The sequence below is a fragment of the Anopheles stephensi genome, chromosome 3 (assembly GCF_013141755.1).
Source record: "Anopheles stephensi strain Indian chromosome 3, UCI_ANSTEP_V1.0, whole genome shotgun sequence".
Taxonomy (NCBI): Eukaryota; Metazoa; Arthropoda; class Insecta; order Diptera; family Culicidae; genus Anopheles; species Anopheles stephensi.
Genome location: NC_050203.1, coordinates 35,360,668 through 35,373,822, shown reverse-complemented (window position 1 = coordinate 35,373,822; position 13,155 = coordinate 35,360,668). Strand labels below are relative to the sequence as shown.

The 13,155-nt window shown below is 44.5% G+C and overlaps 1 protein-coding gene across 16 annotated transcripts; it reads left to right on the top strand.

Annotated features, from left to right (window-relative positions):
* Positions 1–575: 575 nt before the first annotated feature.
* Positions 576–12,243, top strand: LOC118509725 (acidic leucine-rich nuclear phosphoprotein 32 family member A). Of its 16 annotated transcripts, none has more exons than XR_004905919.1 (6): positions 576–794; positions 3,143–3,343; positions 6,459–6,835; positions 6,916–6,965; positions 7,275–8,359; positions 8,431–12,227. XR_004905919.1 is itself a non-coding variant. In XM_036050830.1 (6 exons), exons 2-6 carry the CDS (start codon positions 3,296–3,298, stop codon positions 8,490–8,492), a joined length of 972 nt encoding a protein of 323 aa, XP_035906723.1. In that variant the 5' UTR covers positions 611–794; positions 3,143–3,295; the 3' UTR covers positions 8,493–12,243. The 16 variants fall into 16 exon arrangements, 15 of the variants coding, with proteins under 15 accessions (XP_035906712.1, XP_035906715.1, XP_035906723.1 ...); XM_036050830.1 differs by having other exon boundaries at positions 611–794; positions 7,925–8,359; positions 8,431–12,243; XM_036050832.1 differs by having other exon boundaries at positions 611–892; positions 7,925–8,359; positions 8,431–12,243.
* Positions 12,244–13,155: the final 912 nt, after the last annotated feature.

Genomic DNA, 13,155 nt, shown 5'->3' with positions numbered 1-13,155 from the left:
AGTTTTCGAAAAGCGTCGTACATATGGCCATAGCTTCAGATATGATTAAAATACACTCGATGATGGGCTTTTGTTCATGCACGCTATTGTGTTATGTTTTAAACTATTTACATACTTCTGCAGTAAAATAGTGAAAGCGTACTGCTCCGATAGAAGCTCAATTGTCATCAAATCAATTAAACAAATGAATCATACCCATTAAATGAGCGTAAAATGTGGAAGTTTATTTAAAAAATCACAATTGCGACACAACGCAAAAATTATACACCTGTTCGTAATGCGCATAGAAATCCCATTAAATACCTATCCAGCCTTACTGTAGCTGAACAATCATCTTCATTTATGCTAACCCAGCAGCATTCATAGTACGCTAATGTTTTGACGCTACGCCACAGCCAAACTGCATATTTTCCCGTTAGGCCGCGTTTGCTCATCCAACGGTTGCGGTTATCATCAGAAGTTCGAACGAATCGAGCGCGAAACAACGCGGGCCCGCTCCATGCTAGTGTGCGTGCGTGTGAGAGATGGATGAGTGAAACTTGCTCACACACACTCACCGTCCGAAAAGCGTATACCCATACCAACGAACACTATTTGCAATACGGTCGCGTATTCGTGTGACGAGATCGAGGTTACGCGCGTATCCATACACGTCCCCGTGTTCGACACTAAGCAACGCACACTAGCATGCTGCTGAGAAACGGAGTGCCTTCCACAAAAGCAGATGAGAAGCACAAGCAGCAGCAGCAGCAGCAGCAAGTAGCAGCCAACAGCAGGCAGTAAGGCAGCCGAAGGTACGAGCTTTGTAGTTTGAAAAACGTTTATCAAACACGGTTTTAGGTGCAAACGTTCCATCAGAGTGCGCGTATCTTGTGCATCCAGTGGAGCCACGGTAATATTCAAAGCCCAACGCTGTTTCGTGCGTAGTTAAAGGTCCATCGACGGTGTGCGTGTGTGTGGAGAAAAGCGCTATTTTGTACTTCCTGTGCGATAGAAGAACCGGCCCAAAATACAGTGTGTGCTACACGGGCGTACCACTACACACCATCTCCGTGCGTGCGTGCGTGCGTGCTTACGTGCAACCATACAGAACGGTGCGGTCCGAAACACGAAACAACACGTTTACACAACGCGATTCGACCCGCGAAAGACGCCAGACAGTCACAGCAGTGTGTACCCTAGCGCCCAGGTGTGTTGGTGGTGTGTAATGGTGCCAAAACGGTGGAAAAAAAGATTCCAAGAAATCCTCGGTTCGCAGAGACAGGCAGTTGTGTTATCCGAAAAAGGAAGCAAAAGGGTCGTATCCATCCCCCCTCCCCCACCCCGGCACCTACTTCTTTGCATCGGTTTAGGTGGTCGGAATTGGAATTGTACTCATCTAAACTGCTTTGCTCGATTTTTCCCCCCCGTCGAAGAGGCTGCTGTGGTGTGAGGTAGTGAGATGGTGTGGTGTAGTGTGTGTGATGCGTACATCTCTCTCGCTCACTCGCTTGGTTCGGTGGGTGCAATCGATGCACCGATATTTATCACACACAAGATTCGCGAAACCTCGTCATTTGTGGAGTGCTGCGTCCTCCTTGTGTTTGCTCCTTTCTGTGACTCATTGAACAAAAAGATTATGGTGGTAAGCCCTTTTTCGGGGTTTTCCATCGGTAAAGAGCACCAATTTTCTTCCACACCGCATGGATTGTTGTCGTCGGTCGACACACGAGACACACGGAGATTTGTCTCCTCATTGTTTGCATTGCTTGGTGTAGCACAAACACACAGACACAGTGTGCTGAAAGGTGTTTTGCCGCTTTGAAGGTTAAAAAAAAGTTACACGGCGAGAGACTACCCCACGAAAGGAAAGAATTTGAGCCCTTTTTTACCCGTGTCAACACTCCATTTGCCGCCTAACCGGAAGGCCTAATAAGCTGGCCCCAGAGTGTGTGCAGTCGGGAACCGATGATTTCGGTCGCGGGAACCATTTTGTGTGTGAGTGTGTGTGTTTGCGATTCAATTCCACCGTGTTTCGGCGCAGAAAAATCAAAAACATTAGCCACACCGTTACACGACGACTGAACGCGGGGGGCGTGTGGTAGTGGTGTGGTGTACGGGTGAGAGAATGGTTATTTTTTTCCTTCAAAACTCGCGACGACGACGACGACACTCGAATCTGTGCGTGTGGTCGTGTGTGTGTGCGGGTCCTCGTGTATAGACACGGCATGTCTGGTGTTTTACACGAGCTTCGCGCGCGCGTGTGTACATCAATACACATGATGGGCCCCGCTCGGCAGAAGGTGTGTGTAGAGCGAGACACGCGACAGGCGTATGTGTCATCTCTTCTATCGAAGCAGGCAGCGAATTATAACAGAAAAGTGCAGAAGTGAGAGTGCATAGCGCGACGATAAGATTTTCCCTTCATTATTCACACACGGTAGTGGTGTGTACGGGTGGTCAAAGTAGGCAAAACGAGCGTGCGGGGTTTGTGCTGCTAAAAACGGTGCTTTTCATCAATATCGTGTGTATCTAGTTATAGGTAGTGTGTACGACTGGTGGTGTGTTCAGCTAGAGCTGGCCTGGCTATCGCAAAGAGGTGCCAGATGATAGATAAAGTGATTAACTTTCCATGAAAATTAGTCCCGGTACGCGCCTCTGCACTTTGCCTATACATGACAAGAAGAGGGCGAAGAAGCGTGTGGTTAAGGCTAAATGGTCACACACACGCAGGGATTCTATTCGGAAACGGATGTGTAGTGTTATCAGTGTGCAATTAGATCAGGTTTCCGGGTGATCATCTGCTCACACCAAAATGCTGTGAAAAACAAGGAACAAGTTAATTAGTTGCCTTTTTCGGGGACCGCATTTTATATTAGTAACTAGTTACTTATGTGGAAATGAATATCTTTTGCTACCGAAACTGACCTATGAACATCAATATGCAACGTTGCAAATCCATTTCATCTTCGAGTGTGTGTAAGAGCGAGAGAGACAGAGAGAAACTTGTGCCGTCTCGAAATTGGTGTGCCGCAAATTTGCACCCACGAAAAAAAAACAAAATACCATAACAAGAAATGTACAAAGAGACGAAAATCAAATCTAATTCCTCTAATACTAAAAGAAAATAACAATTTTGTGTCTTTTTCTTTATAATTTACAGGAAATTGAATTGATAATTCGTGTCACCGAGCAGTGCATTTAGCCAAACAGAGAAGACGCGAGAAGGAGTTGTGGAGAGAGGGAAGAAGTGCATACAATATTGAACACACACCAATCTTCGCCACACAAAAAAAAAAAATCAAACAGACACACCATGGAAAAGCGCATTTTGTTGGAGAAAAGGGGCCGCTCGGATGATGAGGTAAGTGCAAGTTATTCGCCTTGTTGTGTTACTAGATAAAGTTTCCGGTGGTTGCTAGGGTCCTGCCAATCTAGTGCTCTAGTGCATTGGAATCGTTTTTAGGTTTTGTTTACTGAAGCTATGTGCCTAGCTGTGTATCCGTGTTGGAATGTCGAAAAGCACATTAAAAATCAGTTCTAGCCCTGCGTGTGCCCTTGGGAATGTCAGCTGCAGCTAAGTGTCATTTTCATAGTTGCACAATCAGTTGAGGGCGGCCTGGCGTTGGTGGAGGCAACAGCGGCGCCGGTCTTTACACGGCAGAACTGGGGAACAAATGCCATCCGGAGGACCCTCCCTAATAGTGAGGGTTGACTATCCAGCAACGTGGTATCAATAAGTCTTGCAAGCCAGAAATGACCGGCATGACCGAAGAGAGGTATTGAAGCCAAGAAGAAGCAGTTGCACAATAGCAATTCCTTATTGAAACCTCTTCGCTAAGGCATTTGCCTCAAGATCAATCCCTGTAGTACTTTCCAATAGTGGTGAGCCTGGTGGTTCTTCCGCCATGCCGCTTCGTCTAGAATGATGTTCTCTTTTTCCACAAGGGCAACCATCTGATTTGTCTGCGACATTATCATGCTCTCTCTCTCTGCCTTCTAGGAATTTTCCTAAAACAAGACAAAAAATATTGCAGTTTTTGATTTAAAAAAAAAATCATCTTTTCAACGGATTTCGCCTTCCGGCTTCCGCCATATTGCCGCGTACGCGTCAATTTCCAAATAAAAAACCCTTTCTGCCCACCACTGCGCGCTGCCACATATCCTTGTTATGTCCTCTCCTCTTCCATTAGATTTCCGTTTTGCATTCTTCCAGCACGCACTCTCCCTTTCACGCTTCTATAAGCTTCGGTGGGTCCTAACAATGGTCCAGTGGTTGTGTTGTGTGTCCTTTGGTGGAAAGTGGTGAAAAATCAACACACGACGCTACTTTGTGTTCAGTTTTCATTGCTATTACGACGTTTCGTAATCCCCGTAACTCGTTGATCGACATTCGACCAACCGCGAGAGGTCCGAGTGTGTATTTTTTTTCGTAACTCGTCGCCCAATCTATGCATGCATACACACGCACGCACACACTTCTACCCATACCATATGAAGTGGCGCGCGCCTTTTTTGCGAGCGTGTGTTGGCTGTGTTCACCCTACAGGGGGGAAGATGGTGGACTGTGAGAGGGAAATCATTCTTTTTTACGATTGTGTGAGCGTGTATGTGTGTGTGTATGAGTTAAGGTGCGTACACATACACACACAAACACTAGGCATGTTCGCCCCCTATAGCCTGCAGTGCCTTTTGCCTCTGTGTGTGAGAATGTTTACTCCGTCATTGCTTTGTGTGGTAGCGAATGCAAAAGTTGATAAGAATATTTGCTATCGAACAAATAAGGGCCCGTCTTTTTGTTTGCAAATCTCTATTTTCATGCTGCTATGAACAGTTTTTGCGCGATTGTGTTGCGAAAAGGTGTGAATAAGATGAACTTGAAAACATCTACGCACTATCCGAAAAAAGCTCTTCAGATCGCACGTAGTATCATATGCACTCCCTCGCACACGCACACACGCACACGAACTCACATTCACCGTACCGCACACACCATCATCCAATCAACAAGAAATCACACGACACACGCGTTCACAGAGGCACACACACATTACACTACACCACATCAAACGAGCTGGATTTGAGCTGTCGAACTGGTGTATTAGTATTGGTGAGCGGACTCCCAGTCGGGCGCTCGCTGTGAGTGGTCGCGAAGCTGCGATGGATTTGGCAATGAGTGCCAAGGCGAGCGAGAATGAGCGGTCGGTCGCCCTCTGCAAATGGTAGGCAACCGTGCCGCCATCTTGGATTTTGCACCTTGGCATAAAATTCGCTGTGAAATGGCGTTTTTCTCGTGTGAATTGATTGCACTCTCGGCCCATTAATGTTGCATCACTTTCTGCTTGTTCCCGGGGATAGTGGCGCACTGTCGTAGGTTGCAACGTTCGGACCCTAAACCCGGAAAAATGGCACACAAATGTCGTTGCTGGGAAGGTTCTCTGCACTGCCCTTATCGAGACTGCTTTTCACCTGCATATGAAAACTGTACGGGTGGCAATGGCTGCCTGCCTGCTCATGTGAACGCTTGCTTCGCGACTGTCGTGTGTGCGTACCCTCTTTGTCCCACTCAACACACGATGGCCGATGAGTGGAATGAGTTTTAATTGTGTGTGTGTGCATGCGCGTCGATATGAGCGACTGTTCAAGCCTCTCTCTATGTGTGCGTTTTGTGTCTGTTCACATTGAAAAAAAGAAGCAAGTCCCGTGGCCGTTTTTGAAAAACTGAATTCTGCTTAAAGGATGCTGTAAAATAAGAAATATTGCGGATTTTTATAGAATAATTACATTGGCTATTTTGTTTCATTTATGTACTCAATTTATTGTGTACATTTCATTATTCTTTTTTGAATTTTATATCTGGCAAATATGACCTTTACATCAGTGGATGTAATTCCATTTGCAGTGGCAAAGTAGCCAACGGTTTACTAAAGCTAAGTAAAAATGGCAAATCTTCAAGGGAGACGCAACCATATGGTAATATTAGACAAAGGTGTCGTCACGACAAGCAAAAAGGGCATAATTATTAAATGTAACAGCTTTCATAAATTAACCGCCAAGAGTGAAAAGATTTCGGTGGAAGTAACGAACTTGTTGAAAATCGATCACACACTCTCACGCACACTAGCTGCTCCGACCAACACTACCACACGCAAGCGCAACTTCATATACACCCAAACACGCGTGTGTGTATGTGTCGTTCGACCGGCGAATGTTTGATGGTGTTCAAGTTGTTTTTTCATAACAAATCACGCACACTAGCATGGTTCAGTTAGGGCGCACATGATTTTCAATGTCGCGCTCATTTTCACTGAGATGTGACCGTTTTTGAAATGCTCATATATGGGATGAGAAGGGTGTTGAAGCCAGCGGGGGGTGGTTTCCTCTGCTGTGGTTATAATCGGTTTTATATTGTTATTTGCAACTCTTAAGTTACATTTTATTTACTAATTTCCTTTGCTTTCCTCCTGTCCATTTTCCAGATCACAGAACTTATTCTGGACAACTGTCGGAGTACATACATCGATGGCTTAACGGACAGCTTCACCGCACTGGAAACGCTCAGCCTGATCAACGTCGGGTTGGTGTCGCTTAAAAATTTCCCCAAACTATCGAACCTCCGCAAGCTGGAACTGTCGGACAACAGAATATCGAACGGGCTGAGCCACCTTATGGGCAGCCCGAAGCTAACACACCTGAACCTGTCCGGCAATCGCATCAAGGACTTTGATGAGCTGCAGCCACTGAAGGATCTGGAAAATCTGGAGGTGTTGGACCTGTTCAACAATCAGGTGACGCTGATCGAAAACTATCGCGAAAAGTTGTTTCAACTAATTCCATCGTTAAATTATCTCGATGGGTAAGTAGCAGAAAGGGGCGGCTGATTTGCGCTTCGAGGACTGGATAACGATGGTTTGCTTTTCTGCTTTCACATTGTAGATTCGACAAAGAGTACGTGGAGGCACCTTCAGACGAGGAAGATATGGCTGGTAAGTAGTTTTAGGTTTAAAGTGGTCTCATTTTTGAATTCATTCATCTGCTGCTACAACACCACCGAAAAGAAGGAGGTTCCAATTTGGGAAACGTTGCCGCTATTCTTCTCTGAGCTCTGTATTCTTCCTAAAACAGTTTTAGGCATTCTTTTTTGTACAAACATTAACCATGAACCATTTTTAAATGCGGTACCTTGGTTGTACCGGCAACGCTCTAGCGTAGGGAGGAGAGATTGTGCTTAATAATGGTTGATAAATAGAAACAAGGCAAAACACTATGGCGAGACCCACCATCCTGTTTTGCAGATGATGATGATGATGATGGCTTCAATCGGCAGCAACCACAACAACCTTCATCACAGTTCTCCATCAATGGTATCGAAATTGATCTTGACGAACTGGAGCAGTTTGAGGCGAAGATACGCCAGAAACGATCGAGGGAACAATCGGGACAGCAGACGCCAGCGAATGCAAACGGTCCTAGTGATCGACCCGCCGACTCGAGTTCTGCTGCCGCCGGCTGCTCCTCTTCCTCTGCACAGGATGATGGGAAAGATGATCTTGATTTGCTGTACGAAGAGATACAACAGAAGCAGGCCCTTGCGCGTGCGAATGAAGCGAAGGAACAGGACCGCAAAACGATGGCTTCGTTTTTGTCGGTATTGCTCATGTTTACCACCCTGTTGGCGTTTGTCAATCAGATATGCTACCCGGGTGGAGACAATCAACTGCTGGACGAGCCTCATATTGAGGAAGCGGATGATGAAGATGTGGAAGAGGTTGAGCAGAAAGAGGAGAACAAGGACGAATGTTCCTTGAGTGGCGGTGGCGTTGGTGGCGGCGATGACGGCTCGGTGGCGGCCGATGATCATCTGTCCATCCAGTCAGGCCAGAATTGAATAACGTGCAACTCGTTTCTATCCCCATTCACTTTCGTTCTATGGGCTCGACAACAGAGGAGGAGGAGGCGGAAGATTCGTGCGAAGAGTCGGATGACGTGTCGCTAGCATACCTGTACAACGACAACCTCGAGGAGGATCAGGAGGATTGGAAGAGCGTCGAGAGCGATTACAATAACGCGGACGAAGAGTTCGACAGCGAGGACGAGGAGGAGGAAGACGGTGCGGAGAATAACGCCGAGGGCGAAGAGGACGGTGGAGCGGACAGTGAAGAAGAAGGCGAAGATGAGGAAGACGGTGGTGAGGAGGAGGAGGATGACGATGCGGACGATGCGGACGAGGAAGGCAATGAGAATGGAGCGGAAGCAGTGGCGGCGCCGGCGGCTTCGGTCACGGCGGAAGCCACGACCGAGGGAGCGAAATCAGCCACAGCAGAGGGCGAAGCAGTTGCAACAAGTGCCGGCGGTGATGAGGGTGAAGCTGTTACGAAAGGTGACTATATAAGCGAAACTTTAAAAAATGTACAATTATTCTATTATAAAAATTTACATTTACTTACACAGCGGGCGAACCGGAAGCACGAGGAACGAAGAGAAAGTTCCAAGGTACGGATAGCGACGGTTAAACAGGGACACGACGACGGGCGCGCACATTGCAAAACGCTTCCAAATCAAATGCAACTCCCCAAACACACACATACAACAACAGACAACAACATCATTATTATAATTCATCGTGAACTGTTTCATCACACAACGCCTACTGCTGCTACCAATATCGCTACTACTGCTTTCCGGCAGTAGTGTGGTGTGTGTGGTGGGTTGGTTGGTGGTGGTGGTAGTGCATATTCTACATGTTTTTGATATTTTTTCATTTAAAAATAAAAACGGCCACTACAAACTTTAATCGAGCGAAAGCGACGACCATTCACACAGACATTTTCACTTCCGACACACAAGCGCTCTCACACCCTCACGACCAGAAACATTTCAAACCAAAACGCAAACACGATCACAATAAGTATTCGTAAGAGAGATTTTTGGAACGGGGGATGATGGGGGTCGGTTGCATACTACAAAACTTACAAAACAAAATGGTAGAAGACAAAGTATAACAAAGAAAACGAAACAACCAAGGGACGTGTTTTGCCCCGTAGCAGAAGATGATCATTTGTGCGCGTGTGAGTGTGCGTGTGTGTGTGTAGGGCGCCGCATGTACAGCATTTCCAGTCGTTTGAGAGGATGTAAACACCTACAACTGCGGTTTAGTTTCGTTCAATTGTATTAAAAATTGTGCGATCGGTGAGATAGAGACGGAGAATGGATCCGATCACGCACCCGTTAAAGGTTTTTATAAGATGATCAAACTATCTTGCTCGTTGCTCCAACTACAACGGCTCATTTTTAAGCGCCAGCCATATTGCTTTCGTAGTTCTGTAAAGGACTACTTCAACAGACGGGGAATAAACCGTTTCCGAGGATGTGTGTTTCAGTCCTGGCAAGTGATATTTCAACAGTCGATTAAAACCGTGTCGGATGTTTAAACTCTCCAGTGTCGCTCATGCGAAAGTCATTAATTCACCCAGAAACAACAACATTCAGTCAGCGTGATAAACTTAACGAAATTTGATTTAGTGTAACTAATAATTGAACACAGCACTCTTCACTTGATTTAAAATTAATGGCCAACAGGTCTGGTTGGTAAACTATCATTCCACGATGTTGAAACAACACTTGACGAAAACGAAATTCACATATCCTCGGAAATTCAGTTGACGTTTAAAAATGAGGATCAGTGCAGGCTCCGTAGCACCATTATTGGTCGGAATAACAAGCACAATTGTAAGAGTTTCCTTTGCTCCTCGGTCCTTTGTTTGTCGGTTCCTTTGCTGGAACAATGGCAACCCTTCAGTGGTTTCAGATGTGTCTCTGTGTGACGAAGGGCGCGGAGTGAGCGAAACCATAAAACAAACAAAAAAAAAAGGAATCTACACACACATACGCACACACACAACAGCAGCACGACCTGATTGCAGAACCCAATAATGTAATGCAGTAATGTTACTTTTAATTTGCGATGTATGTTTTCCGTTTTTCTTTTTGTGTATTGATAAGTTTGAGGCGCAAGCAGTTGTTGAGCAGGGTGTTTTTTGTCTTGTGTGTAAGCAAAGATAATTATCTCAGGCAAAAGTTCTCCCCCGAACGAACGGGGTTGATGGGGGGATTCAAAGCTTGTACAGCAAAAACCCCACCCCACAAAGCGTCCGCCTAACAACTGGGGGGTTACAAGCGATCGTAATGTTGCAGGATAAAGTTTTAGATTTGGAATCATTTCGATTATTATTGAAAGAATATTAAAATAGAAGCAGGAAGTCAATCTTTTTAGTACAACGCAATGGAGGGATTTTTTGTCTTTGTTGTTGTCACTGTAGAGCGGAAAAATGGTGGAGAAGAATACAAAGAGGTGGCTCCCCTTCGTTGTAACATGTATTAAATTAATCACCCGCTCCCTAAATTGCTATTCTTGGTTTTTAACTTGAATACGGTTTCGTTTGGCGGCTCCCCAAGCGAAGGAAACATTGCGCTTGCCCGGCGGTACTCTACAGTCTTTCCTTAGCACACCGGTTAAGTTGTAGATTTTGTAAGGCTCCAGATTTTTAAGCATCAAGGCATGTATTTTTGAGTTAAGCAAGTGTGTGTGTGCGTGAAGGAGGAAAAGGTTCAGGGAAGAAAACAGCGGTTTATTCTGCGGGTATTTTGTGGGTGTGTGTGTGTGTATTGATTTGATGCACCAATAGTTGCCACCTGTGTAAAAGAGCGTTATAAGCTGTAACAATATATATTTGCTCTGCTATTATCTATCCCCCTTTTTTTGTTTTGTTTTGTAAAGTTGAGATCCTTTCAGTAAGCCAAGTTAGTGATTCCAAATAGAGAGTTTTTGCGATTATTTCAGGGCGCAAAAGTAGACCGCGAATCACGCTAAGCCTAGGTGGCGTTGGCGTCCCCCCATTCGTAAGCATTTGTTAAAGATTGTAGAACGCAACGCGGTGGGGGAGCAAGTTGACCAAAAAACCGGGGAAAGAGGAAGGTTATTCCGACGACCCCCAAAAAAACAACTGAGAGGGGATTACGGTTGGGAAGGATTTATCAAATCAAAACTAAATCTTTGAAAAATATCTAACTTTGTAAGGGTCGATGCGCCGCGCAAGCAATATCGTAGTGTTTGTGTGCTGTGTCACGAGATAAAATTAAAAAACAAAACGATACAAAACAGAAAAACGTGCCCTTAATACAATGATGCAAACATATTATACAACGGATAAGGTGAAACACACGACGGCGGCAGCACATTCGGCGGGTACCATAGCGGTGGCATTGCATGCAGGGACGATGGAGACGCGACTCCACACTTATTAGAGGACGAGATTGGTCTGTAATGGGCTGCATTAGAGCTCTGTAGAAGTGCTTGGGATGATCTTCTTCCCAGTACAACGGTGGTGTTGATAAATAGGTTGCCATTGCTGTCGTGCTTGTAGTGGCCGCCGTCGAGGTATGCTGAGGACTTGAAGACGGTGAAGAAGGTGCTGATCATTGCGACGATGCTGTAGACGTGTTAATGTTCAGTACATACGAAACCTTTCCCATAGGAGTAGTTTCTAACACACGCTGCTGTACCTGGACGCTGTGTTGGAAGAAGTGCCTAAATGATTTGTTATCCGCAATTGATCCGTAGTTGAAGCCCCTGGTTCATCATATCGTTGTCCACGGTTTGTGGGGTCAATCTTCGACTGTCCAGTCGGGTCTTTGTCTTGAATGGGCTCCTCCCATGGATAGAACCAACATACAGAGCTCTATTACCTCTTGAGACTTGATACAGACATCAGAAAATGTGTCTTAAGCTGCTCTATCTTGTATAGCAGAAACTGTTTCAACATTAAAAATCTTGTCACCAAGCCATAGATATGTCTTGAGGAAGTGTACTTGCCATCAGTCGATAACTTTGAGAATGTGTCGGAAAATAATCCAGCTTTGAAAGCTTCCCAGCACTCGGTATCCGGGATAAGGCACGTGAACGTTTCATCTTAACGTCTTCAGTTCTTCTGCTGCTTCAAGACGTCTACAGCATCCTTGCGACTTCAGTACCTTCTCGTCACGACGGTGTAACAGTCCATTAGTTAGTGTTCTGCCAACAGAGGACGGAAGGCCTTTTTGTGTTTTTCTTTAGATTTTAAGATTTTTGAAAGGTAGAACCTTTCGAAGGGATATTGGTTGACAACCCACAAAACACACATGCAAACTTTTTTCTTCTGCGCCTGTCTTCGGCTGTGTTTCCGCAGGTGAAATTACAACAAACAAACAAAAATACACAAAAGAAAACCACAGCGTAATAATTGCACGATAAGGAGGAGGCAGTGGAAATGACAAAATGGGGGCGGTATGATCGCGTGAAAACTGGAACAAAATTTATAATTGCTAAGAAAGTAATATTTGTTTAAATAAATCACACAAATGCAAAAAAAAGCCGCAATATATTTGCATTGTAAGAAGAAAAGAAATTAAGAAAGAAGAAGGAGAGACATTTTGGTTTCGTTTGCCATAGACCGATGAGTTTATATAATTGATAAATTTTTCTGTCTTTTCGTTTATTTGAAACAATTAAGAAGGAATTTATGTTTCATTTAATTGTTCGGTCTTCATTTTTATTTGTGTTATCATAAAGAAATAATGAAAGTTGGTTCCATAATCAAACAATGAGGCGATTGCAGCTTCTACGCTGCTTTGCAGCTCTTTAGGCGCTGCTCGTTCCTATGGATCAACTTCTTTTGTCTTCAATTTGTGTTTTTCCTTTATTTTGTTTTCTCTCTGTTTTGACTTGATCATTTTGAATAATCGATAACCTAAGAGTTTGTGAAAAGTTTGTTCTATAAACTAAATTTTGTTTTCTTTATTAACAGTTTTGATTTTTTTTGGCCAAAAATTGCAGCTGAAAGCAGATCTATGTTGGTGGATGTTAATAGGAAAAAGGAAGCTAAATGAATCATTCAATTAATTTTGATATTCGTTGATATTTTGATTTGCAGATTTGCCAAATGGGGTTCTGGAAGTTTGGCGAAAACGCCTTCGCGCACTATGGAAAAAGGTACAATAGAATAGAATGAATACAATGATAATTCATTTTTCTTTTAGATATTTATTTCACTACAATAGAAAAACGTAACTCTTGCTGGGGTCAGTGGGCAAAACGTTCTTATTTTTCCGGTTAGTTCTTTAAAAAAAATTTCCTTACTC

Excerpts from the sequence above, each read along its gene's own strand:
- LOC118509725 (XM_036050819.1), top strand. The coding sequence starts at position 3,296 with ATGGAAAAGCGCATTTTGTTGGAGAAAAGGGGCCGCTCGGATGATGAG. Across the intron at positions 6,836-6,915 it reads TCGTTAAATTATCTCGATGG|ATTCGACAAAGAGTACGTGG; the intron begins GTAAGTAGCAGA and ends TTCACATTGTAG. Across the intron at positions 6,968-7,273 it reads ACGAGGAAGATATGGCTGGT|GATGATGATGATGATGATGG; the intron begins AAGTAGTTTTAG and ends TCCTGTTTTGCA.